Here is a 27,778-nt window from a genome sequence, read left to right as displayed (position 1 = left end):
TAAATCCAATATATGACAAACTTCTTAAAGGGACTAAAGCATAATAAGGCTACAATAGTAGCCTCTGTGTGTGCTCTTACTAGAGCTGGAAATGAATGTGTCACGAAAAGATAACACACAAATGGTCCTCCACTGTGTAACACGTCCACCTGTAGTACAATCGGGGCTTTTGGAGTTGTGACACAATAGGATTATTTGTAGAGCGCAGTCAAGCTAGGTCTTATCAAGGTGTAACTCGGGAAAGCCAAAGTGAAACACACAGTGGGCACCCACAGGTGCACTCTGTGTGTTGTCTGTGGCACGAGATAAGGCCTGGCTTGAAAAGGAACATTTCTATTAGACGCCATTGCGTTGACTTGCGTGCTTTCCCTTAAAATTAAGCAATGACCAACATTACTCCAAACTTACAACAGTAATGCTTCAAACTAATTGGGCAAAATCATGCTATTTAACTTTTAATATAAAATCCCTGCAGCTGTTTATTTTTTACAATTTAATCAAACAATAACTTAAACATTACTAGAAAAATAAGTGAGGACATGAGCAAAACTTGGTTTGTCTGTATCTATTGTGGAGGTGGTGGTAGTCAGCCCTCCCCAGAGGCAGGTCTCATCTGTGTCAACATAGAAGAAGCCTGCTCCCTAACTTTATTACCTCCTTCCCTGTAATAATGCGCATCCTGTCGTCCGCCTACACCGAGCTCCGAGGGCCATTAATGCTGGTTTGGATTTACACTCCTTCCCTTTTATTGAAAGATGAGGATGGCGTAAAAGTAGAATTCAGCTTTGGGTTGTTAAATTCAATGTAATTTGTTTTTGAAAAAGCACTCTTATAGTAAGCATAACATTAAAGGGGAACTGCACCTTTTTTCTGTAATTTTGCTTATCATTCACAATCCTTATGCAAGACAAGAACACATATGTTAATGCGTTCTATTTCGTAAAATACGGCAATTACGAGGTGGCTAACAATGCAGCGAATGTGAGTACACTATTACGCCCATAAAGCCCTCCAAAAAAACCGCAACAATACTTTATTTACATGTTGTGACCTGAATATTAACCAAGTATTAGCTATATTGTTATTATACGCACTTACGCAGACAATCTATATTTAGCGGCGCATTGATCACAGGTCGCTACCTAGCTTATGCTGCTATATTGATATACTGAGCTGGTGAGCTGCTGCATTGTCTCTAAATTGGTAAAAGTTCATTCTAGATTTTAATTTTTGCCTCTCACCGGGGTAGTAGAAGGTTGTGGCCATCAACCGAGAAGTTGGTCAACTTTGACATCCAACTTAAACCCGGAGATGGCGAGAAAGACACAAAAAGATGCACCTTTTTATAAATTTTTTACTTGCGTGAGAATTGATTTATTCTTCATCTAAACGGGAAGATATAAACATCCCATCAATTGGCATCCGTGTGAGAGCAGACATTGTACAGTAAGTGATTGTTTTATTATGTTGGTAGTTTGTATATCTTGTTTAGCACTTAGCAATACTGCTACATGATGCTCAGTGTTTCACTAAAGCTGCATCTGTTTAGCACACAGCTTTTAAAACTTTTAGATCATCCTCCTTATATAGGCTCAGAAATATAAAGTTCTGATCATCGTTTGTCCCAAAGTAGTCTTTGTTGTCTCTCAGAAAGTCTGCCATGATTAGTAGTGTTGTTGTTAAAGGGAAAACTGTGGTTGGGATGCGTCTGTGTAATATGCTGCGGTCTGCTTAAAATGAGCAAAATACCTAAAATATTGCATGTTATATGAATGTGCCTGTTACATGTATACTTACAGCATGTATATAAAACGATGATAGAGGCTTTTGGATGTTTTTTTTAGAGCGCTCTATAGGCGGAATAGAGCAAGTCCTACTACTTCTATTGTTAGCTGACTTTTACTAACATTTATTTACCAGTTAGAATGCATAAAAAAGATAAACATGTGAATAATAGACAAGTTTTTTTAAAAGTACACTAATACTGTATATTCCGGACTATAGAGTATATAGGATATAAGCCGCACCCACAACATTTTGAAGGAAAAAATATTTTTCCATGTATTAGCCGCACTGAACTATAAGCTGCAGGTATATATGTTGAGAAATGACACAAAATTATTTTGTAAATGTTTATTTACATACCTTAATTGTTTGCAAATGGTGTTTGTAACACGGCAGTAAAACGTCTGATCAAACAAAACGGAAGTCATCGTCATGGACCCACTAGCTGTCGAAAGCTAGCCCTCCAATCAATCAATAACTCCACGGTGGCATGTTGGTGAGTTTACTGAGGAGTTTGTGAAACAGAAAGTACATTTTCAACTTGCAGCACCTGTAGTGAGCGTTATAGCACAAACAATAACACACCATTTCAGCCTTCTACTTGGGTTTATAGAAAACTATTGAACACAAAACATTATGGCAATTAGCAGAAAAGAAAAATCCAGAAATTAGCCGCGCCGGTTTATAGGCCGCAGAGTTTAAAGTGTCGGAAAATAGTTGCAGCTTATAGTCTGAAAGTTACGGTACATGCGCGCCTGCCTCATGCAGGGTATTCTTTAGTTTTGCCATCTATCCTTGTAAACTGTAATAGCATACACAAACAGATGCTTTTCAAAATGAAGAGAACATATTACGGGGAGGCAGCTGCAGACATACGCTGTTGTGGGATAAAGATAAGCTGCAGAATGGCTCTGTATGCGGCTCCGTGCCACCACCACATGAACAAAAGAAATTAGCATTTTTCCAGATCAAGTTTAGTCACGTGATACACGATGATACATCAGTCCCATTTTTAATGTGACAGAGGGAATAAAATATACAGCTTTTGTTTTTTTTGTATGTGTTCAATAATGCTGGCTGTTGCAAAACACCGGCATTGACACTGAGGGAAGTATTTCCATCAAGATGAACATAACTTTCTTAACCCTCTTCTCGCAGAACAATCAAGGTCGAGGTGTACGACTGGGACAGAGATGGCAGGTAAATCTTCTTCTGTTTTATTGCCTTCTTTTCCACAGTAATGTTTCCCTCCCAGAAGGATTACTCAGAGCGTTAATCGTGAATGTGCATGGAAATCTAATCACAGATGGATCATAGGGGTTGGAACAGCTGATTATTACATTTCGGGAGGTGTCTGGCTTCAAGGATTTGCCTTGGAACAAATTAGTTGAGAGTTGGATCTGAACTAATAAAAACATTGAGGCCGTTTGTGCAAAAGGGAAAGATAACAAAAGATGTTCTGTCTAATGATGCACGCGTTTATGCACTTTTTGTGGCATATTACTAAATAAGCGAGATACAAACTCTATTAACTTACTAATTTGCTTCCTTTTATTTCCCCTAATAGGAAAATGATTCTGTTAAGGCAATATTTCCCCTCTTTTGGGAAAAATTACTATCCTTGGCTTCAGTTTGTGGAACAATATCCCTTGTGGATGAATAACGTTTGTCTAAGTCTAAGTTCGGCTCGAAGAAGATGAACACAATGAAAGCACCCTGTGTTTTTTGTACTTGTACACTCTCACCCACATATGTTAATATTATATGGAGGTTAATTTGTCTTTTTTACCAAAGCTTTTTTTTGACACTGAATTTATGTAACTTGATTTTTTGCGTTTGAATTTTGTGAACCTAATTTTTGTTGCATCTAATTATGCTGACAATTTATTTTCTAAAATTCAGGGTTTTTTTAATTCAGTGTTTTAAAATTCAGTGTAGAAAAACTTCAGTGTAGTAAAACTTCAGTGTATAAAAAATCAGTATATAAAATTCAGTGGAAAAAAATTCAGCGTAAAAAAAATACTGTGAAAAAAATACAGGGTATAAAAATTTTGTGTGTAAAAAAAGTTCAGTGTCGAAAAATTTGCTGCTTCAAAAAGCAAGATTTACTTCCGATAAATTAAGACTGAAGCAATCAATCCTCTCTCAGAACCAGCCAATGAGGTATCAAGTTTGAAGTCACGTGACACGGGTCTTGCAAAACAGCATAAAAAAGGCAGTTAACTGGGCTACCTTAGCTACATTTCTTTCAATTAAATTGTCAACATAATTTGATGTCCAAAAATTCTGAGTCAAAAAATTAAGTTACATGAATTCCGTGTCTAAAAAAAGCTTTCGTAATAAAGACACAAATTAACCTCCATATTATAAGGACTTTCAAATTTAACGCAATAAAAACGCATTAACTATACTTTCCTTTAACGGCGCTCATTTTTTTAGCGCGCGATCAACGCGCATGCGTCATGACTCCTTTTTGACCCTCGGGCCATTCCGTAACGTGGGGAAATGTAATGGCGTCAGTTGCTGTTGAGCCACAAACTCGGAAATAGCGTGCAGAAATGCACAAAGAAAAGGGGACATCATGGAAATCTCAGATCCAAAGCCATGGCGATTTGTTCTACCGACAAAAAAAAGGTGTCTTTTGTTTTTTAATCTCCAAACGACGTGAGACAACATCATTGGAGGGAACGCCTACGGACGCGCTGTGCCACCTTAGAGAGGAGGAGCTTTACTTCCTTGTTTGGATTACGGTTAAAGTGCATTGATAACACAAAATGTAGATTTTTACTTTGACTGATTTATTAAGATCGCATTAAAGCTCAACATAAATAAAAGATGGTAAGCAGGAAGTAAAAAGGGGACTTTTTTGTTGCAAAAAGTCTTTAAAACATGTCAAGACACCTCAAACAAATCACACTTTTAAGGCTTCAAAATAAAAGCGCTACGCTTTACATCCGGTTTAACTACTTCAACATAATGAAAATGTTGTAATTGTCCTAAATTACGATCATGCTTTGTCAAAGATGATTTGTAAAGTAATCCCTGATATTTGCCCCTAAATAATTGTTAGTACATCATTTGAGGAATATGGGGGGAATGTTTCTGGCTGGCTGAAATGTTATGTCAATTATTTTATAACACATTCTGGTTGATACGCAGGCTGAATACTACAATTTAATATTAAATAGAGAAGGTTAAAACATTGTAATGCAGAGATATGAATATAATTAACTTGTACAACATGTAATGTACAAAATATCAGAAGCAATATAATATCACAGATTACATTACCAAGCATTTTTGACAATCGAAGCATGATCGTAACAATCCACATTTTGTGTTATTAATGTGTGAAACTGCTATCTAAACATAGTGTAGCTCCTCCTCTGCATGCAAGTACTCCTACAGCAGGAATACAACTTTTATATTACTACACAATACTAAATCTGGCATAACACAAACGCACTGCTAGTCATTTTGTGTATCCTCTTTATACATGTGTTTTATGTTCTTGTTGTGTTGAGCTGTTTAAAAAAGCTAAACATTTGAAAACACCTTTCACAGTGGCCTAGTGGTTAGAGTGTCCGCCCTGAGATCGGTAGGTTGTGAGTTCAAACCCCGGCCGAGTCATACCAAAGACTATAAAAATGGGACCCATTACCTCCCTGCTTGACATTCAGCATCAAGGGTTGGAATTGGGGGTTAAATCACCAAAAAATGATTCCCGGGCGCGGCCACCGCTGCTGCTCACTGCTCCCCTCACCTCCCAGGGGGTGATCAAGGGTGATGGGTCAAATGCAGAGAATAATTTCGCCACACTTCGTGTGTGTGTAACAATCATTGACACTTTAACTTTAACTTTATTAAATCAAACCCATTTTGAGTTAACTATGAACAAAATGCAGTTATATATTTAATCAATTGACAGCCCTATTTTTTATTAATGGTGTCATGAAGTACCAGCCTGGACAGAAAAAGAGCGAGAGAGTGGTAGAGAATGTGTGCGTGTGCTAGGCAGACACGTCAAGTCGACTTTCAGTTTCGATTCCTGCCAATGCGAGGCAAACTAAGGAGGACAATAGCAGATGAGGTTGTCCATTTTAAAGATTCCTCCAACCTTTAGATAGCTCGGTTCTCTCTCTCCAGCGCTGCTATCGCTATTATTTGTACCTGATTTGTAGAATAAATGGTTAAACTTCAATTCTAGTCACCTTTTATCATTTTAGACAGCTTTAGAACAAAAAAATATGGGTGTTAATAGTAACCTGGTACATGTTAAACACAGGACGTGTGCAAACTATTAGTGACTGCGAGAAGATGTAGGATTCCAGTACACATGTAACTATGCTAAGCATGTTCCAAATAAACCTGAACTATTCTGGTAGTAACAGCACTTTTAAGTTTCAAAGCCAATTCCCCATAATGAAGCTGATGCTATGTTGTCAGTTTGTATGAAAAAAGCTTGCAGGGTTGTCAAAAAACTGAAAGCCTAATGATGAGTCTGGCTGACGGACAGAAAGGAGGCCCTTCCCTTTCAGTGACATTTGTCATGCTGCAGATTAACAGAGTTATTCCTTTTTAGTATTTAAACTTCAGCACCGCTTTTCAAGGGAGCGCAGTGACATTTTAGAAGTTCAATAGAAGAGTGAATGCTCGACAAAGTCATGACAATGCTTTATGAATAAAAATAAGTGTTGTAAAACTGGTCATCTACAGAAGACCTTGTATGTTTATATCTCTTTTAAATTATGTTTAGGGTTTGTTTGGATGAGCTTTATATTTAATCATGTTACTGGTACTTGCAGTCACGACTTTATTGGAGAGTTCAGCACCAGCTACAGAGAATTATCCAGAGGGCAGAGCCAGTTCAATGTCTACGAGGTGAGTGCATTGAGGCATTTATTTATTACAAACTTTGAAAATGTTTTTTTTTTAAATTCTGCTTTTGCTAATTACGAAATCAAGTTCTACTGCTGAAATGCTAAACTGTGTACTTTCTTGTGGTATGGTCCTCGTGTCAGGACCCAAAATACTGTACACTTGGGGCCTGATCTACCAAAGGTTTGCGTGTACTGAATAAAACACATGCAAACTTGATATTGAACACACAAAGCTGATCCACTAAACTTGTTCAAAGTGGAGCAGAATAAGGACGGCAATCCATTTAGCGTCTCTGTCTTCATTAATGATCAGATTGTATATGCTGGCCATCAAGACGCCCACAATACTGGGAGGAGAAGATATGTATTATATGAATACATTATACTGCACGCGCAATGTCATTTATCAACATTAATCACCTTTTTGCGAGCACTATTTTGCGTTTTATTTAGTAGGTACACTACCGTTCAAAAGTTTGGGGTCACATTGAAATGTCCTTATTTTCAATGAAGATAACTTTAAACTAGTCTTAACTTTAAAGAAATACACTCTATACATTGCTAATGTGGTAAATGACTATTCTAGCTGCAAATGTCTGGTTTTTGGTGCAATATCTACATAGCTGTATAGAGGCCCATTTCCAGCAACTATCACTCCAGTGTTCTAATGGTACAATGTGTTTGCTCATTGGCTCAGAAGGCTAATTTATGATTAGAAAACCCTTGTGCAATCATGTTCACACATCTGAAAACAGTTTAGCTCGTTACAGAAGCTACAAAACTGACCTTCCTTTGAGCAGATTGAGTTTCTGGAGCATCACATTTGTGGGGTCAATTAAACGCTCAAAATGGCCAGAAAAAGAGAACTTTCATCTGAAACTCGACAGTCTATTCTTGTTCTTAGAAATTAAGGCTATTCCACAAAATTGTTTGGGTGAGCCCAAACTTTTGAACGGTAGTGTACATGTCAGTTGACACTTTTATGCACACAGCTGTGAGAAGGAGTGCACACACTGCAAAGACAGACGATGGACAGAGAATCCTCCGTCTTACACGCGCGCGTGTGTGTGTGTGTGTGTGTGTGTGTGTGTGTGTGTGTGTGTGTGTGTGTGTGTGTGTGTGTGTGTGTGTGTGTGTGTGTGTGTGTGTGTGTGTGTGTGTGTGTGTGTGTGTGTGTGTGTGTGTGTGTGTGTGTGTGTGTGTGTGTGTGTGTGTGTGAACATATTTGGTCTGTCAGAGGTAAAAAAAACAAAAACTAAACATATTGTCTATTCAGAAATTACTTTTTATAATTTCATAGCTTCTGTTCCTGGATGACTTAAAGGGGGATTGCACTTTTTTTGGAATTATGACTATCTTTCACAATCTTTATGAGAGACAAGAACACATGTTTTTATTTTTTTTTAGGATTTTAAAGATGATTAAAAAAACATTGTCAACGTTGTAGCCTTCAAAGCCCTCTAAAACAACTTCAAAACCCTCCGACGTTTTATATACACACAAGTCTATATATATTATAGTAAAAGACACGTTCATAACAATATGTAATTTTGGTCATTTTAATCATTGCTAGGACTGATTTCTTCGGCGCATTAATTTCCATTTCCGTAGCAGCGCACGTCTGACTTTTGGCAACAACTGTGTTCCCTACTTCCGAAATCAAACACGAGTGTGTTTTCTAATCATGGTAAACTTGGTAATAGACAAGGAAGATGGATAATTTTGGACAAATGAGGATTCACAACCTTATCTTTTTGAAGCTGAATATAGTGCTGCACGAAGGAAGAGTGAGACGTTGGAGCAGACAGAAGCCTAAAGAGTGAGGTCGGTGTGACACAAAGCTGTAAATGTGGAATTTAAAGCCAAGCTATTTCGATATAAATGGAGTGCTTACCCAAATAAACCAGAAAAAACGTCCCTGGCCAGCCGGACCGAACAGACAACTGTCCATCGAGTGAGTCACACTTTAAAGGCCTACTGAAATGATTTTTTTTTAAATTTAAACGGGAATAGCAGATCCATTCTATGTGTCATACTTGATCATTTTGCGATATTGCCATATTTTTGCTGAAAGGATTTAGTAGAGAAAATTGACGATAAAGTTCACAACTTTTGCTCGCTGATAAAAAAAAGCCTTGCCTGTACCGGAAGTAGCGTGATGTCACAGGAGCTAGTATTCCTCACAATTCCCCGTTGTTTACAATGGAGCGAGAGAGATTCGGACAGAGAAAGTGATGATTACCCCATTAATTTGAGCGAGGATGAAAGATTCGTAGATGAGGAACGTTACAGTGAAGGACTTGAGAGGCAGTGATGGACGTATCTTTTTTCGCTCTGACCGTAACTTAGGTACAAGCTGGCTCATTGGATTCCACACTCTCCTTTTTCTATTTTGGATCACGGATTTGTATTTTAAACCACCTCGGATACTATATCCTCTTGAAAATGAGAGTCGAGAACGCGAAATGGACATTCAGTGCCTTTTATCTCCACGACAATACATCGGCGAAATGCTTTAGCTACGAGCTAACGTGATAGGATCGTGCTTTAACTGCATATAGAAACAAAAAAAATAAACCCCTGACTGGAAGGATAGATAGAAAATCAACAATACTATTAAACCGTGGACATGTAAATACACGATTAAGGCTTTCCAGGCTGGCGAAGGTTAACAATGCTGTGCTAACGACGCCATTGAAGCTAACTTAGCAACCGGACCGCACAGAGCTATGCTAAAAACATTAGCTCTCCACCTACGCCAGCCAGCCCTCATTTGCTCATCAACACCCGTGCTCACCTGCGTTCCAGCGATCGGCAGAAGGACGAAGGACTTCACCCGATGCGTTTGGCGGCCCGGAGACGTAGGAAGTCAAGGTGAGGTCGGCGGCTAGCGCTCCAACAAAGTCCTCCTGGTTGTGTTGCTGTAGTCCGCTGCTAATACACCGATCCCACCTACAACTGTCTTCTTTGCAGCCTTCATTGTTCATTAAACAAATTGCAAAAGATGTCCAGAATACTGTGGAATTATGAAATGAAAACAGAGCTTTTTGTATAGGATTCTACGGAGTACCATAACTTCCGTTATACTGACTTCGTCACGCGCATACGTCATCATACCGCGACGTTTCAGCCGGATATTTCCCCGGAAATTTTAAATGTCACTTTATAAGTTAACCCGGCCGTATTGGCATGTGTTGCAATGTTAAGATTTCATCATTGATATATAAACTATCAGACTGCGTGGTCGGTAGTAGTGGCTTTCAGTAGGCCTTTAATATCGATCATGACACACACAGCACATCATGTGTGTTATTACATGTACAGTACATACGCTGTCTGCCTAGCTTTGTACAAACAAAACATGAAATAATACTTCTACAGATATTGTAATATGATTGTTCATCTTTTTCAGTCACTACAGATTAGTGTCTTATCGCATTGTGTTGTGCATTACAGACTCAAACGCGATTCGGGTGCTGACGTAGAAGCTAGCTTATCTCTTTCCATGGCTAAGACCGAAGCAGTCTGATGTGTTACTACGCTAGAAAAATAGTTCCTCAGTGTTTGCTCTTACAATAACAATGTTGCTAGAGCTTGGTTATTATACAGGTTATTATATGAAGTATTGTTGACGGTTTTTAAACGCATTTTTAGAGTGATTTAGAGGTCGAATTGATTGCTCCCTTTAGCTGCATTGCTTGAACGAGAACGAGACGCTTTTTACAAGTTAGAATGATTGTGACTGAAAGGCAAAATTCCATTAATGTGTTCCCCTTTATGAGGCTGTTTAACACAATTTCAATTGATGTGTTTTAGTTTCTGTTGGCATTTTATTTTAAATGTTCTCCATTTTTTGTTTTTTTTAGGATACATATTGTTATAATATATCTCCTATATGAAAAGACATCTTTCATTTATGCATTTTCTTGCATTGCAATTCAGAAAAGGTGTTACAGATTATAGATGTGTGCTGCTGGTTGAACACATTGCGCAAAATATAAATGTGCAGTAAACGATGGAGTGTCTCTGTGGCGAAAAGTTAACAAGACGGTCTGCACCACTTTTCAATTTGCACACGCAGGCTTAGTAGATCACACGCAGCACGCCCACTAAAAATACCTGCAATTTATTGTTTGCACATGCTGTTTAGCGCCTGGTATTTGGATCATGGTAAATCAGGCTCTTGGTGTGGTTCACTTAGCGTTCACCCTACAGATCTGCAAAAATATACTCAATTTTGTTTGTTGACCCTTGTACGCTTTGCCACTATCCAGGTACGCATTTTTTATATTTCAATTTTAGGATTGTAGTTTAGTCTCTGAAACCTGGATTATGCGCGTGTGTCGAAGCACGGTTGTTGGAACCAGTGTTTAGATCAGGGGTGTCCAAACTTTTTGGCCGAGGGCCGAAAGCCAACAGCATGTAAAGTAACTATATACTGTATATAGCCTATACATATGTGTCTATACTATATTGATATGATGGATGTATAATTAAATAGTAATATAATTGGATATTAAGAGGTAGGAGTCAAACATGGATACGTTTTCAGAGATTTTGCATGTTCCCATAATGCATTGTAATGGATTTAAATGGGTTTAATTTTTTATTTTTTTTTATAGTAATTGGACGTTTGTGCAGGTTGTGTTATGTGTTGACCATGTGTGTTGACTTTTTGTGTTGGTTGTATGTTTTTGTCAAGTAGGAATGGTTGTTTGGATTATGTCATATGTAAATGCAGTGCTCTATTCACTTCAAAGCCTAATTCATGGTTATTGACCAGATTTACTCACGTTGTCCACAATACGTTGGCAAATTTTCAGGAAACCGATTGCTAGATATTTAAAACATTTTTAGAAACACCCCGCGGGTCCAGATTCCGTATTAAACTTCCGTCAGTCTACCCCAGGGCAGCTGTGGCTATGAAAGTAGCTTACCACCACCAGGTGTGAATGAATGATGGGTTTTTAACATGTAAAGCGACTTTGGGTACTTAGAAAAGCGCTATATAAATCCCAGGTATTATTATTATTATTAAACTCATGGTCCGCGGGCCGTAGTTTGCACGCCCCTGGTTTAGATTAATGCGGTTACGGTAACGACTAAGGAAATTAATTGCTTTTATGTACGTTACAACACCGTTATGGATACGTTTGATGTAATGTGGCACGCTCCTTTTGATGTGGTTTTATGTCAAGATAACAGCGTAAGAAGCACTGCAAGTTCAATGCAGGAAATACATTTTTACAGCAAACAATACACACTACTACTTTGTGGGACTAACGAACAACAAATCAATGATTGAAGTGACAAGCTTGTAATCCTACAATATCCTGTTTGCGGACAAGAAGATAAGACAGCATTGGTTAGTTCTAGCTGCAATAATACGTCTCTTGATTTAGTATTGTTCTCTCGTAGCGCAAGAGGCAAACAAGCCAAATAGTTGACGATAGTTGTGGTGGCTCACGTAGTTGACGTCACACACTCAACCCTGACAGAGAGCTTGACAGAGAGCTACAAAAGCAGGGGTGCCCAATGTGACAGCATTTTTTTTTTAATTGGAAAGAAATAAAGAAAAAAAGTATAATGTAACAAGAAAAAGCTGAATTGTTAACATATTAACATAAAGCTATTGTTTTTAAATTGATGTAGCGTTTTATTATTTTTACAAAATTTAAAAAATATGTATAATTATCAACGTGGCCGCTCGTTCTGGTGGATTTTGGTCGGTTTTTTTCAAGGTTGACAGGTCTGAAACTAGTATTTTTGTCAGTAAAGAACATTTGCTTTAAGTAATTGGGCAGTATACAGTGGAACCTCGATTCACTCGATTGGTTCTTGAACTCCAAGAATAGACATTTGAAAGGCAATTTAAATTAGATAAAGAATAGTGAACAACAGGCTGAATAAGTGTACGTTATATGACGCACAAATAACCAACTGAGAACGTGCCTGGTATGTTAACGCAACACATCATGGCAAGAGTCATTCAAATAACTATAACATATAGAACATGCTATACGTTTACCAAACAATCTGTCATTCCTGATCGCTAAATTCCGATGAAATATTCCTCCCCGGTGTCGCCTTTGGTATGTCCTTTCTTTCTGCTGCTCGATTGCCGTTTTCTGCTGCATATTTCACTACGTCCAGCTTGTAATCTGCAGTATATGATTTCCTTTTCGGTGCCATTTTTGTTCAGCCCTCATCAGTTTTTATAAGTTACCGCCAATGTTGATGTGATCCATTTTAATAGCTACGGCAGTAGCATATAGCACAAGGGTCACCAACCTTTTTGAAAGCAAGAGCTACTTCTTGGGTACTAATTAATGCGAAGGGCTACCAGTTTGATACACACTTAAATAAATTGCCAGAAATAGCCAATTTGCTCAATTTACCTTTAACTCTATGTTATTATTAATAATTAATGATATTTACACTTAATTGAACGGTTTAAAAGAGGAGAAAACACGAAAAAAATGACAATTACATTTTGAAACGTAGTTTATCTTCAATTTCGACTCTTTAAAATTCAAAATTCAACCGAAAAAAAGAAGAGAAAAACTAGCTAATTCGAATCTTTTTGAAAAAATAAAAAAAAGAATTTATGGTACATCATTAGTAATTTTTCCTGATTAAGATTAATTTTAGAATTTTGATGACATGTTAAAATCCAATCTACACTTTGTTAGAATATATAACAAATTGGACCAAGCTATATTTCTAACAAAGACAAATCATTATTTCTTCTAGTTTTTCCAGAACAAAAATTTTAAAAGAAATTCAAAAGACTTTGAAATAAGATTTAAATTTGATTCTACAGATTTTCTAGATTTGCCAGAATAATTTTTTTAAATTTTAATCATAATAAGTTTGAAGAGATATTTCACAAATATTCTTCGTCGAAAAAACAGAAGCTATAATGAAGAATTAAATTACAATGTATTTATTATTCTTTACAATAAAAATAAAAAATGTACTTGAACATTGATTTAAATTGTCAGGAAAGAAGAGGAAGGAATGTAAAAGGTAAAAAGGTATATGTGTTTAAAAATCCTAAAATCATTTTTAAGGTTGTATTTTTTCTCTAAAATTGTCTTTCTGAAAGTTATAAGAAGCAAAGTAAAAAAAATTATGAATTTATTTAAACAAGTGAAGACCAAGTCTTTAAAATATTTTCTTGGATTTTCAAATTCTATTTGAGTTTTGTCTCTCTTAGAATTAAAAATGTCGGGCAAAGCGAGACCAGCTTGCTAGTAAATGAATAAAATTTAAAAATAGAGGCAGCTCACTGGTAAGTGCTGCTATTTGAGCTATTTTTAGAACAGGCCAGCGGGCTACTCATCTGGTCCTTACGGGCTACCTGGTGCCTGCGGGCACCACGTTGGTGACCCCTGATATAGCATATAACAGTTAGCAGCCCATGACCCACAATGCTTCGTCTCTTACGCGAATGAGATCAATAATATTATTTGATATTTTACGGTAATGTGTTAATAATTTCACACATAAATCGCTCCGGAGTATATGTCGCACCCACGGCCAAACTATGAAAAAAACTGCGATGTATAATCCGAAAAATACGGTAATCTAACGGATCAACAATCTCTTCATTCAAAATAACAGCAAACTAAACTGTCAACACACAAGTCATTTTGGTGCGCTCAAAAACGTTAACAACCATGTTACTACAATAATAAAACAAAAAATAAAATGTTTTTTACATTGCAGTCCGCAAACAGCAGACGACGTGCCTTCACATGGCCGAGATGGGAGGGCAGGTAGAGAAAAGAGGGCGCGGGGATTTGGAGAAGTGTCTGTGGTTTCCCTCTCCTCTCGAAGTTTAAGTCCACAGCAAATCATTTCTTCTTTCCAGGCTGGCTTGTTGGCTTTTTAGAACCCATATTGAGTGAGCAAAGTAGACAAAAGTTGGTGGATGGCGAGAAAGTAAAGAGACGTTGAAACACTGAGAAGTTGCGCCGCCTCTCCAAAATGGCTTCGCCCCACGTGTACTGTACTGCACAGGAAGTGAGGTCATCGACATGGCAGCGCCCTACGGCTTCCAGCGGCACACAAAATAAATAGTGTTCGTACACTGACATGTGTATTGCACACAGAAAAGTTTTTAAAATATGCTTTTGAAGAGCTCCCTTGTCACACACGCGGAACAGACACAGCTCTTCCAGCACCTTTTCTCTTACAAATGTCTCATTTTAACAATGATTTTTGGGTTGATGTAGCCTTCACATTCAAAACGACATGAAAGTTCCCTTGTTTGCTAGGCAAAATGGTTGGGATGAACCATTGGTTCCATCGGCTGGTAGAGTGGCCGTGCCAGCCACTTGAGGGTTCCAGGTTCGATCCCCGCTTTCGCCATCCTAGTCACTGCCGTTGTGTCCTTGGGCAAGAAACTTTACCCACCTGCTCCCAGTGCCACCCACACTGCTTTAAATGTAACTTAGATATTGGGTTTCACTATGTAAATGTGCTTTGAGTCACTAGAGAAAAGCGCTACATAAATATAATTCACTTCACTTCACAACCATACTAGAACTAAACTAAAACATCAGAGTTCTTGTTAGTCAAAGCAAAGATGACAAACACCCTGGCAGGTAAATTGAGGCATAACTAAAGCAAATGCTTAAGATTAGGTATGGAATTATAATTTGGCAGTTTGAAAACTGAATATCAGCACCCAGAACGCACACACACTCACTTACACACACACACACACACACACACATACTTACACACACACACACGCGCTGACAGTTATGATGGATCACCAGCTTATCTTCTCCCAGGAAGAGGCCAACGTTTGTGATGAGCTGGGTATCACGTTGAGAGGAGAGCACACAGGGGGACTGTCATTTTAGGGCAGCTGTTGTTTGCCTAATGTCTCTCAGAGGGTTGCACTCGCAAAGGCGTGCGTGTGAATACGCTTTTTGAATGCGTATTTAAAGTTTTTCCTCTTAAAGTCAACTCTGCACAAAGTCTTGTTATCACTGCGCCTCCACCCTCCAGTTGTAAACAGCCTGAGCGTGTGTGTCTCAATGTGAAGCAAGGAGAAAAGCATAAATCCTCAACTCTCCACATGTTCTTTCCCCGAGGCCACCGCTCTCCTTTTAACCTTGCCACCATATTAATCAGACCGTAAAACACTTTAAAAGCAGTATTTAGAAATGAAGTGGACTTTCTAGTCTAGTTCACTATTTCTAGTTGGAACACATGCCACTTTGCTCTTTAAAGGGGAAGTGCACTTTTTGGGGAGAATTTTGCCTATCGTTCACAAGCATTATTGAAAACATGACTAAAGGGACAAGCGGTAGGAAACGGATGGATGGATGACGACGGATGTATTTTTTTTAATGCGTTCTAAATATTAAATAAATGCAATGAAAAGTCAGCTTACAATGAAGCCTATGAGAGCCGCTCTATTCTGCCTATAAAACCCTTAAAATTAATCCAAACACCTCCATTAAGGTTTTATATACACACTATAACTATATATGTAATGTAGTAAGGGGAACATTATTAATAACATTTAATATTTACGTATTGTGATCATTTTAAGGATTCGCGGCGCATTTATTTAAAAAAACGCATCACAACCTTGGCTTTTTTTTTCTTCATCACTGATTAAAGCTCACTGCAGACTTTATGAGAGCCAACAAACATAATAAAATATCACTTACTGTACAAGGTCTGCTGTCATTAGGATGAAGACTGCTAGAATGTTCATATATTCCCATTTAGATGAAGAATGACTCATAATGCTCGCGAAGAAAATGGTGGGTCTTTTTGTGTCGTTCTCGCCATTCCTGAGTCTAAATTGGAAGTCAAAGGGTAACAACTTGTTGGAATACGTCCTCAGCCTTCTTCTGTCCAGGAGATGCATGATTTATGATCGACAATAAACTTACAAGGAACAGGGAAGCGAGAAAGCAGCAGACCACTCGATGATGTAAACATAGGCACTCATGGAAGTAATCACGGCGCCGCTATAAATTGTTTGTCTGCGTTAGGACTTATAATAACAACAACACTAAAATTGTTAATATTTAGGTCACAAAATGTAAATGGAGTTTTGTTGGTGGTTTTTGAATGTTTTTTTTTTATTGGGTTTTATGGGCGTAACAGAGGACTTCTAATTGGCTGCGCTGTAAGCGGACTTTTATTTCCGTTTATTTAGGAGTTAGAATTAATTATTTAAAAAATCCATCCGTTGTCATGTCTTTCATAATGATTGTGAACGACAAGCATTTTTCCCATAAAAAGTGCAGTCCCCCTTAAGAGGTGATAATGAGTCATGGTTATTTCCCCTGTATGTCACAGTTTACAAAAATACTTGACACAAATGGTGGGTATAATTTGGTCCATCATTCACAATCCTTTTGTAAGACAAGAAAACATGTTCGTCTTTTTTATGCATTATAAATCACAAATAAAGGCTAGCAAAATTCAGCTTACAATGGAGGCAATGGTAGTCGTTCTATTCCGCCTATAAAGAGCTCATAAAAAAAATAAAAAACCTCCATGCTCGTTTTACATACATGCTGTGAGTATATATGTAATTTAATAACATTCATAATAACATTTAATATGTATGTATTTGCTTCATTTTAAGCATACAGCGGCACATTAATTTCATGGCATATCACAATGTTTGCTTTTACCTTCAACAACAACAATAACAGTGCTAATCATGGCAGACTTCGTCAGAGACCACAAAGACTACTCTGGGACAAATGATGATCCAGAAACGTATATTTATATATTTGAGCCTGAATATCAGAAGGACGAGCCACACGTGTTAGAAGCTGTGTACTAAGAAGCACATGTAGCAGTATTGCTAAGTTTTAAAATAAATATACAAACTACCAACATAATAAAACAATCACTTTCTGTACAATGTCTGCTCTCACTGGGATGCCTACTGATGGGATTGTTATATCTTCCCATTTAGATGGAAAAAATGTATCATAATCCTCACGCAGTTAAAGAGAAACGAAATGCCGTAATTAGGCGTCTTTTCATGTGTTTCTCGCCATCTCTGGGTCTAAGATGGATGTCAAAGTTGACCAACTTCTTGGTTTATGTCCACATCCTTCTACTATCCAGGTAAGAGGCATGATTTATAAGATTCATCATCTAGAATTAACTTTTACCAACTCCAAGGCGATGCAGCAACTCACTGGCTCAATATGTCGATATAGCAGCATAAGCTAATTGGCAATCTGTGGTCACGGCGCTGCTTAAAATAGTTTGTCTGTTAACATTCAGGTCATGAGATGTAAATGGCGTACTGTTGGCGGTTTTTGGATGTTTTTAGAGGGCTTTATGAGCGCAATAGAGTACTCCTATTAGCTGCGTTGCTAGTCACCCGTTACAGGCGCGCCTTCTCTTCAGAACACAAGGAACCTGTACAAAGCACATATACAGCGCACATAGTTAAATTCAATTCAATTCAATTAAAAAAATGTGTCCCTGTTGGGCAATTCAAGGCAGGTAGAGCAGCAAATAGCAAATCGACAGTGTAAACTTCAAGCTTTTAGCAGCTATAAACACGGACTATAAAAACTGAAACGGCCCACAAATAGTGAAGCGAATGTAAAAATTGCTAAAATACCCAATCAAGGAAAATGGAAGAAAGCAAAGGTAAAGTAGGAAATAAATAGCAATACTAATAGTATTGGCTGAAATACAAATACATTTCATCACCGTATGGGTGCAAATTAGGTGTGCAAGAATTATTAGACAAATGTTGACAAAAAAAATTGTCGACAATAGTCGTGACGTCATCACTCGTGTTCTGCCACTCGCAAAAACAACGGCAGTAAAGACTTTTGAAAGTTTGACAACATTTCCTCTTATTCTTATTAAAAACATGAGTACCTTGCTCGTTTTGCAAAGCGGACTTTGTTTTTATGGCAGTACATGACGTCGGATGTCTGGAGGGCGGATGCAGTAACAAGCGTGAGACATAGTTGGGTGAAAAATAACTTGTAACTATCATTTTAGACAAAGTCAGCCAGCTAAACTTTGTCGACATCAATTCAAGTACTTTTTAAAGCAGCGGATATTTGCAATGTCGTAAAAAAGGCATTAACAAACACACACAGACACCAATGCGGAGGTATCATAATATTAAACATACAATCTATTAAATAGTCAACATTTTAAGAGTTAATCAAATATAGAATTCTACACATTGAGTCTATTAGAGTGGTAAAAATGCCAGGAGTTAATCAATATACCAGTGTGCAGCTTTTTAAACATCCCAAAAGGCTTTTCTTTTAGAGGAAGTTAGAATTTGTGTTTGGTTGTTTTTCATTTCTGCAGTTGTAACAATTGTTTTCAATACATAAACAAGGTTAATTGTTTATGTATTTCTTTTTAATGAATAAACATTTTAATAAATCATTTACATTTTTGTAACAGCTGAATGAGCAGCATAGTTACAGTATTAATAAATATTTATGAATGAATTAGTCATCTTTGTTGTTTGAAAGCACATGCTTAAAACAACTTAAGTTGCATTCAAAAGTCGATGGAAAAATTAGAGCCATTAAATGTGTGTACGCTTTATTATCCGACTAATCGTTAAGATAATCGTTGACCAATAGTCGTTCGTTGCAGCCCTCACTGCAAAATGCCATCCATCCATCCATTTTTTACCGCTTGTCCCTCTCGGGGTCGCGGGGGTGGCTGGTGCCTATCCCAGCTGCATTATGGTGGAAGGCCAGGTACAGCCTGGACAAGTCGCCACCTCATCGCAGGGCCAACACAGATAGAAAGACACATGGCAAAAACAAATTCAAGCACAAGTCAGGAATCTTCTAGGTGCAGTGAAATTAGTGGCATTTAGACATGGATACGTAATGGATGCTGAGAGTTAAGAAGCAGCACAGCTTTAGGCACAAAAGTTGACCTTCTTTGAGTTCTGCAGGCTGGGCAGCAGAGCTGGCAGCCTGATGGTAGCCACTCAAATTTGGGGAACAGAGCATGCGATGGGTCTCATATAATACGGTAAGATGATCACAAACTGACAGCAGTGATCTCAGAGGCAGGTTGTGTCATTAAGACTTATTGAGGGGAACCAGCTGGTGATTGAAAATGCGATGAAGGATAATTAAAGAAGTAGTAGAAAAGTTTTTCAATGAACACACGGCATATTAAGGTCTGGAGCAGCAAATCCTTGTGGAAGCTCACCGGAATGTGGAGCGGCAAATGCCAGGAAGTACTGGGAGGCCGGGTTCTATTCTGACAGCAACAGAGAGCAAATTCCCCGGCAGTTTGTTAAGAAGAGGGAAAAGTTGAAGAAGACAAACCTTCCCAAAGGCCGCCAGCCATTAGCTCAACATCAAGCCATGGCCATGGCCAAGGTGTGGAGGAAGATCTGCTTCCACACTTAGATGCAGAAGATCCTGAAGGAATCATCTGCCTCCATCTTCCATTTCATGTGGATTATTTTTCTTTGGAATTTTTTAGACCGCTTTATTAGTTTTTGTTGTTTGGCATGTTGGAGCACCTTTTTTGGACCCACCCTTGATTTTCTGGACTGACTAACTTGGTGACTGTGAAATTCTCGGCCATAATAATGACCGAAAGAAAAAGGAATTGTGTTTGCGTGACATATTTTTATTGGTTTGTAACTTTTGTATACGTCTTCTATTGGTTTTATAATTATTGCAGGAACTAATATTTAGGGCAGGGGTCGGGAACCTTTTTGGCTGAGAGAGCCATGAAAGCCAAATATTTTAAAATGTAGAGAGCCATATGATATTTTTTAACACTGAATACAACTAAATGTGTGCATTTTTAAGTGAGACCAACATTTTTAGAATATAATAAGTCTCGTATTATTTTTAATAACATTGTTATTCTGAAGCTAACCAATAATAAATAAAATACTTCTTACCATTAATGAGACTTCTTGAACAGGTGCGGTAAACGGATGGATGGATTAAAATGCATGAGAATGTTTTATATTTTAAACGTTATTTTTAACACTGTGATTGATTACCAGCGGAATTATTCATTACTTCTCGTGTTAAGCAATGTCAGCTAAGATTTATCTGAGAGCCAGATGCAGTCATCAAAAGAGTCACATCTGGCTCGAGATCCATAGGTTCCCTATCCCTGATTTAGTGGGTGGTGTGGAGAAGATTGGATTTTGAGGAACAATGTATGTGGAGGTGTGTCTGCAAGGTTGCAACCACAAAATGTTCCCATTGTGGTATAAATAAAGTCTGTCCTACCCTAGAACAGACAACTGGACCATACAAACCATTGGAATGTGTTTGTTCACACTAACCAAAACAAACCTTATCAACAATCAGGCTCCCTCTGCATGCTGTAAACACCCCAGTGAGACCATTGCAGCAAAAGACGCTCTTAAATATTTTCCCCGTTCTTCAAAGACACCTGGGATGTTGACTCTGATTTGCGACACCGAACGGAGCAACTTACAGGCCTATGGACAAAACACGCACCCATGGACTACTTCTACACAAATATGCACTCATACACTCCACCCCTTATCCCATTCTTTTGCAGCTTTAACCCTGCGGTGTGATGGCTTACGGAACAGCGCCCTGATATTTTTGTATGTCGCAAATATATGTGCTTATTGTTGCTCCCCCTTAGGAATTTAGTTTGTTAGCTTCTTTTTTTCCTCCTCCTCGTCCCCCCATATTTAGCTTTTTTACCTACCTTTTTTTAGGGAGGGCGCTGCCCTTGTGGCGAAACATCAGTCTTCCTATTCTGTATACAGCCTCAAACTACTAAATTAATTGGTACTTTAACATGGTTCGGCAACCGCAATGTTTGTATAGTGAAACATTAAAATCCATTAAAATCAATGTAAACATACATAATTGGTTCTGGCATCAACAAAAGCCCCTATTTTAGTAAAAGACTTTGTGTGTATATATATATATATATATATATATATATATATATATATATATATATATATATATATATATATATATATATATATATATATATATATATATATATCAAACCAACATAACAATAGCTCAACAATCTCTTTTTTTTATCCATACGACACAAGGACGTTACAGCTTAAATGTCATGCACACAAACACACAAGCGTCAGCGCGCTGAAAAAACGAATAAAGGGAAATCATTTTACTTTGTGTCTGGGAATATGTGTGGCATTGTTGACACTCTGGGAGTGTCTGAGTTATAAACAAGCAGTGGCTTGACGTAGTCACCGCTAGCATTAGCACAAGCTAGCACTGTGAGGCGATCCTTCTTCGGCTTGTGTCCTGGTAGTGCCTTCTCCTTCGCTGTAATTAAGGTCAGCTGTGGCATTTTTTTTTTTAGTCTCATCCCAATTAAAGACTTGCTAAGGAACAAAAATCCCCTTCGCTGATAAAATCTTCAAAATTAAGGCGCCTCATGCCGTAGGCTAACTACGTAGCTAAAATGCTAGCACAGTAGTACAGCAAGACTGTGTGACTTGGGACACATTTAAAGCATTTCTGATCACACAAAGTGATCTCTAAGACCGACTAACACAGTTAGTCAAGGTACGACAATTGTGGAAATAAACTTGTCAGAAGTGCTGCTAGCCTCGAGGCTCTTCGAAATGGCAGCGCTGTGTGTACGGGATGTAAACAGGATGTGACGGAGGGGGCCCCGACTTGTCAAAATGGCCGTGCCTGCGGTTAGCGGAAGTGAAGTGCCATAAGGCTACCAGTGGCACACAAAAATGAATGAATGAATGAACAAATAAATGAAACGTTCACACGGTGAGACATGGTCCGCAGACGGAGGTATACGAGTAAGCTTGTTTCGGTGCTGCAAAGTAAATAGAATACATAGAAAAAAAGTTAAGACCCTGGTTGAGAGCACCAAAACAAGCTCGCTAGTTTGCTAACCCTATAGCTAGCTTACTTGTTGTCGCCTCCGTTCGCTCTCCGAGCCACAACGTTGACGGCTGTCCACTTTGCTGCTAATCATATTTGGATGATTACACTCTGAACACTGTTAGTTCTGAACCAGTTGTAGTTGTAGAGCATTTATTTGTAGCCAGTGAGAAGGTATAGTTAACGTGACGGTTCCTAAACAGAGTTCACGACACCGGAAGTATATTGCCCGAGGGGGCGTGGCTTGAAACTTTTGAAACTTTTATTAGTAGATTGCACAGTGAAGTACATATTCCGTACAATTGACCACTAAATGGTAACACCCGAATAAGTTTTTCAACTTGTTTAAGTCGGGGTCCACTTAAATTGATTCATGATACAGATATATACTATTTTCATAATACAGTCATCACACAAGATAATCATCAGAGTATATACATTGAATTATTTACATTATTTACAATCCGGGGTGTGGTATATGGAGGGGGGGGGGGGCGAAGGGGTTTAGTTGGTATCAACACTTCAGTCATCAACAATTGCATCATCAGAGAAATGGACATTGGAACAGTGTAGGACTGACTTGGTAGGATATGTACAGCAAGTAGTGGACATAGAGAGAGAGAGATCAGAAAGTATAAGAAAAAGTGTCTCCATTTGATTATTTACATTTGATTATTTACAATCCGAAGAGGTATGATGAGGAAGGGAGGGTGTTAGTTTAGGGTTGAAGTTGCCTGGAGGTGTTCTTTTAGTGCGGTTTTGAAGGAGGATAGAGATGCCCTTTCTTTTACACCTGTTGGGAGTGCATTCCATATTGATGTGGCATAGAAAGAGAATGAGTTAAGAACTTTGTTAGATCGGAATCTGGGTTTAACGTGGTTAGTGGAGCTCCCTCTGGTGTTGTGGTTATGGCGGTCATTTACGTTAAGGAAGTAGTTTGACATGTACTTCGGTATCAGGGAGGTGTAGCGAATTTTATAGACTAGGCTCAGTGCAAGTTGTTTTACTCTGTCCTCCACCCTGAGCCAGCCCACTTTGGGGAAGGATAGAGTTGTTTTCTGAGTTCTTTGTATGCATGTTGTATAATTTTACTTTATATTTTCAATGATAATAATTAGGGCTGTGAATCTTTTGGCATCTCACGATTCCGATTCAATTCGATTCTTGGGGATAACAATTCGATTCAAAATCGATTCTCGATTAATAACGAATCTCGGTTCAAAATCGATACTTTTTTAATAACATTGGGTGCCGGTTCTATGATTCACTACATTCCTTTATACAATAGATAAACAGCTCTGATAAATTTCTAGTTAACCAAAAAAAAATGTTTTATTTTTAAATACATTTGTACCCAAACATTTAATAAAGTCAAATACAAATAAAGCAACAAGAGAAATACCCAACATTTCTCTTTTCTAGAGTAAATTTGTACAGCAGATATGATCATCTACATCAACAATATTATTTGCCTGAGTGGCTGAACAGGACAGATTTGAAATTTTTAAAAAAAAGTTTTTAAATTGCTTTTTTATTTTATTTAAGAATTGTTACAAATAACAATCGCAATTAATTATAATAATAATGTTAGTATATTATCTACTACTGAATCAAAAAATTATGTGGGACATGTACTGTAAGTGTTTAAAATACAGCCAAAAGAGGTTGGTAAATGATAATAAATAAAAAAATAAAAAATATTATAGGAATGCACCCAGCTGCAGGAACTGTAGTCTTGATTTTCTAAATTTTATTTCGGGGTTTGCGTGGCAGCTTTTTATTGCTGTTAAAAATGTTCCTCTTTTTTTCAATTTTCTTGTCTTTTTCTAAAATAGTGCTCACAAACCTGGAAATAGGAGATAGGACAGGATTTGGATTGCCGTACTTTACCTCTCTATAATGTGCTTTATTCTACACAGTTATACACCACCTCATTGCAACTGCCATATCTAAAGCAAAGGAGTGTTTTTAATAAATAATAAAAAGAAGAAATAAAAAATAGACAAGTTCTAAGAATTCCCTTCAACGGGGACCAAAAAGAAGGACAAATGCACTACATAGAGGTGTACCTAATGCCATGTTTACGCCCAGCAATGTGTGACAACCTTGTAACGAATATTAGATAAGATATTGAATAACTTGCATTGTGTTTGTTCAAGGTGGTTAATACGAAGAAGAAAGAAAAAAAGAAAAAATATCTAAACTCTGGAACGGTAAGAGGCTAAACCTAATTCAGTTAAACACTTGAAAGTCATTTTCATTGACCCACATGGACTCATTCCCCCCTCTCTCTGTCTTCCTAAGGTAACACTGTTGTCGTTCCTGGTGGACATCGAAGTCACCTTCCTGGACTACATTAAAGGAGGGTATGTTGATGACCGCATGTTTATTTAAAGGAAAACTGTCAAATGGGGGTTGTGGCCCTTTTTTATGCTGCTGGGTGTCCGGGTCCTTGTGTTACGGTGGCTGACAGAGCTCAACACAATTTCAAATGCAGAAAAAAAAAGAGCACCATCGCGTAAAGCGGAAGCACAGTTGCAAGTAGCCTTAGTGCAGATCCGAACACACGATGGCGGGCACAACTGTCACGGAAATGCGATTGCAGTGTCTAACCAAAGTGGTGACACCAGAGCGGTGGGAAGTTTGAAGATGGCTGAGTTTAATCGGGTAAGTGAAACATTGTTGCTTGTTTATATTTACATACAGTATATCTGCATGCAACCAAAGTGTAGCATCAGGTTGTTATGAAGCTAGCTTTATAGTAGCATTAGTCCTTAGTCAATCACATGAATGTAAGTTCATGGATTTTTGCGAATCTAGCACAGGGTCAAACCACCCAGTTCGTACTGTTAGGGGAATATTTTCTCACCATTTGAGCAAAATGAAATGCCTTAAACCAGGGGTGTCAAACTCATTTTAGATCGGGGGCCACATGGAGAAAAATCTACTCCCGAGTGGTCCGGACGGGTGAAATCACGGCACGATAACTTAAAAATAAAGACAACTTCAGATTGTTTTCTTTGTTTAAAAATAGAACAAGCACATTCTGAAAATGTCCAAATCATAATGTTGTTGTTTTTTTTACACTTACATGTTGCGGTTAAATAGTATTCCATCTTTATTTGTCGTTATTTATACTTTCTGAATAAATTATCTGATAATGTTCATCAGTCAACTCATTGGTGTTCATTTTCAATCTATACAAAATACAGGATGTTATTTATGTAGTTTGCTCATTTTCCTCAAACTGGTGCACTAACATGTGGTTTATTTTGCACATATGTAGCATCATCTACAAAGATACAAAGAAATGCTATTGCGACATCTCGTGGACACATTTACAACAGCAGTTTCTTTCATTCAAAAATTTCGGCTCATTTTTATACTTAGCAAACTCTTCCGCGGGCCGGATAAAACCTGTTCCGGCCGTATGTTTGACACCCCTGCCTTAAACGTAACGAGCTTTGGCTTTGGTTTTACTCGAAGATAAAAACAATGATGAGTGTTTTCCATGCTTGTGTTGACATTTCCTGTCCTGTCTGCCTTGATAGCTGAGGGGATTCTAATCCAGAGGAAGGTTACATTTTAAATAAAAATGTTTACATTTAATATATTTTTTTCCTGTTCCTTCGATAGGTCATAAGAAATATAAATAATTACCGATATCGACTAATATAAAACACTTACCGTATTTTTCGGACTAAAGTCGCAGTTTTTTTCATGGTTTGGCCGGGGGTGCGACTTATACTCAGGAGCGACTTATGTGTGAAATTATTAACACATTACCGTAAAATATCAAATAATATTATTTAGCTCATTCACGTAAGAGACTAGACGTATAAGATTTCATGGGATTTAGCGAGTAGGAGTGACAGATTGTTTGGTAAACGTATAGCATGTTCTATATGTTATAGTTATTTGAATGACTCTTAACATAATATGTTACGTTAACATACCAGGCACCTTCTCAGTTGGTTATTTATGCGTCATATAACGTACACTTATTCAGGCTGTTGTTCACTATTCTTTATTTATTTTAAATTGCCTTTCAAATGTCTATTCTTGGTGTTGGGTTTTATCAAATAAATTTCCCCAAAAAATGCGCCTTATACTCCAGTGCGACTTATATATGTGTGTTTCCTTCTTTATTATGCATTTTCGGCCGGTGCGACTTATACTCCGAAAAATGCGGTATATGGTGATACAGTTTTCAGCCATATTGCCCAGCCCTAGATCACACACCTGTTGTGCGTGTTTCCATTCAACTCTTTAATGGATAACAGGAAGTTGTGCAGAAAAGACTGGAACTTTTAACAGGTTAAAGAACGTCAAAGTAAATTCACCTGTAAAAGGAATAGTGCATTTGAGAATTGAGAGTAGTGTATACGCTTACAATACACGCATACTGTGCTTCAACTTCTATAGCTAGCGCATTAACCTTTCTCCTTCTCATGGAAAGGGAGGTGCCCTACAACATGTGACCAGAATTTTAATTACAGAACATAAAATTGTACTAGAATTGATTAAAATTCACAATAGATTCATTGCTCATACTGCCACCATACACACTAATGCTTTACTCTTTGCTGTATATTAACCAAGACGCCTTTTCCTTGGGTGCCCGTATCCTTTTCAGGGGCGGTGATGGTTGGCGTTTTGGTCAAACTACTATGAACTGTACAAAAACAGACATGACATGTCAGTCCATGTGGACACTTTCCTAAAACAGGACAGAGACGCGGGATTCCCAGCACCAAGAAAACGGCGCCAGAGAGGAAATCTCGTGAAATCCGCAGAGGCATTTGGTACACATGACGAACAGCTCACTGGTTTTAAAGAAGAGACAAGGAGGCAGAAGATGGAAATCCATTGACAGGATGCCGTCTATGTATAGTCTGTAACGAAGGAATGTCGTCTACCTTAAGTTCTTGACTCGTAATTTAAGCGTTTGTTGCATTATTTAACCTAATAAATCTGAGATATTTATTATGAAAACTGGTGCTCTATGTATGCCAGACTGTACATTATTTTAGTTCAGCGTGCATTCACAATTGGCTACACAAAATAATATTTCAAGCTCTGGCGGCCACCGCACTGTCTGGTTAATGACCCGCATCATGACGATAAAAACGTGGCTGTGAGACTGAAAAGGCAGAGTAACCGAACTGAAGTGTGTTCCCTCGTGTGCTCTTGCGTTGTGTGTCAACACTCGCC

General features: G+C 38.0%; 1 protein-coding gene across 2 annotated transcripts in view; it reads left to right on the top strand.

Moving 5' to 3' along the window:
- Positions 1-27,778, top strand: part of LOC133661417 (copine-8) — a 182,356-nt gene that overhangs the window by 112,232 nt on the left and 42,346 nt on the right. Inside the window, exons 10-14 of one of the 2 annotated variants that reach the window (XM_062064600.1) lie at positions 2,944-2,985; positions 6,591-6,666; positions 24,724-24,777; positions 24,869-24,930; positions 27,294-27,514. In XM_062064600.1, the coding sequence (XP_061920584.1) occupies positions 2,944-2,985; positions 6,591-6,666; positions 24,724-24,777; positions 24,869-24,930; positions 27,294-27,351 (292 nt within the window). In that variant the 3' untranslated portion in view covers positions 27,352-27,514. Of the gene's footprint in view, positions 1-2,943; positions 2,986-6,590; positions 6,667-24,723; positions 24,778-24,868; positions 24,931-27,293; positions 27,515-27,778 lie in introns of those variants that run through there. The other variant, XM_062064599.1, reaches the window with a different exon arrangement.

The sequence above is a fragment of the Entelurus aequoreus genome, linkage group LG12 (assembly GCF_033978785.1).
Source record: "Entelurus aequoreus isolate RoL-2023_Sb linkage group LG12, RoL_Eaeq_v1.1, whole genome shotgun sequence".
Classification (NCBI taxonomy): domain Eukaryota; kingdom Metazoa; phylum Chordata; class Actinopteri; order Syngnathiformes; family Syngnathidae; genus Entelurus; species Entelurus aequoreus.
Note: the sequence above shows the minus strand (reverse complement) of the source record. Positions and strands in the feature narration are given on the sequence as shown.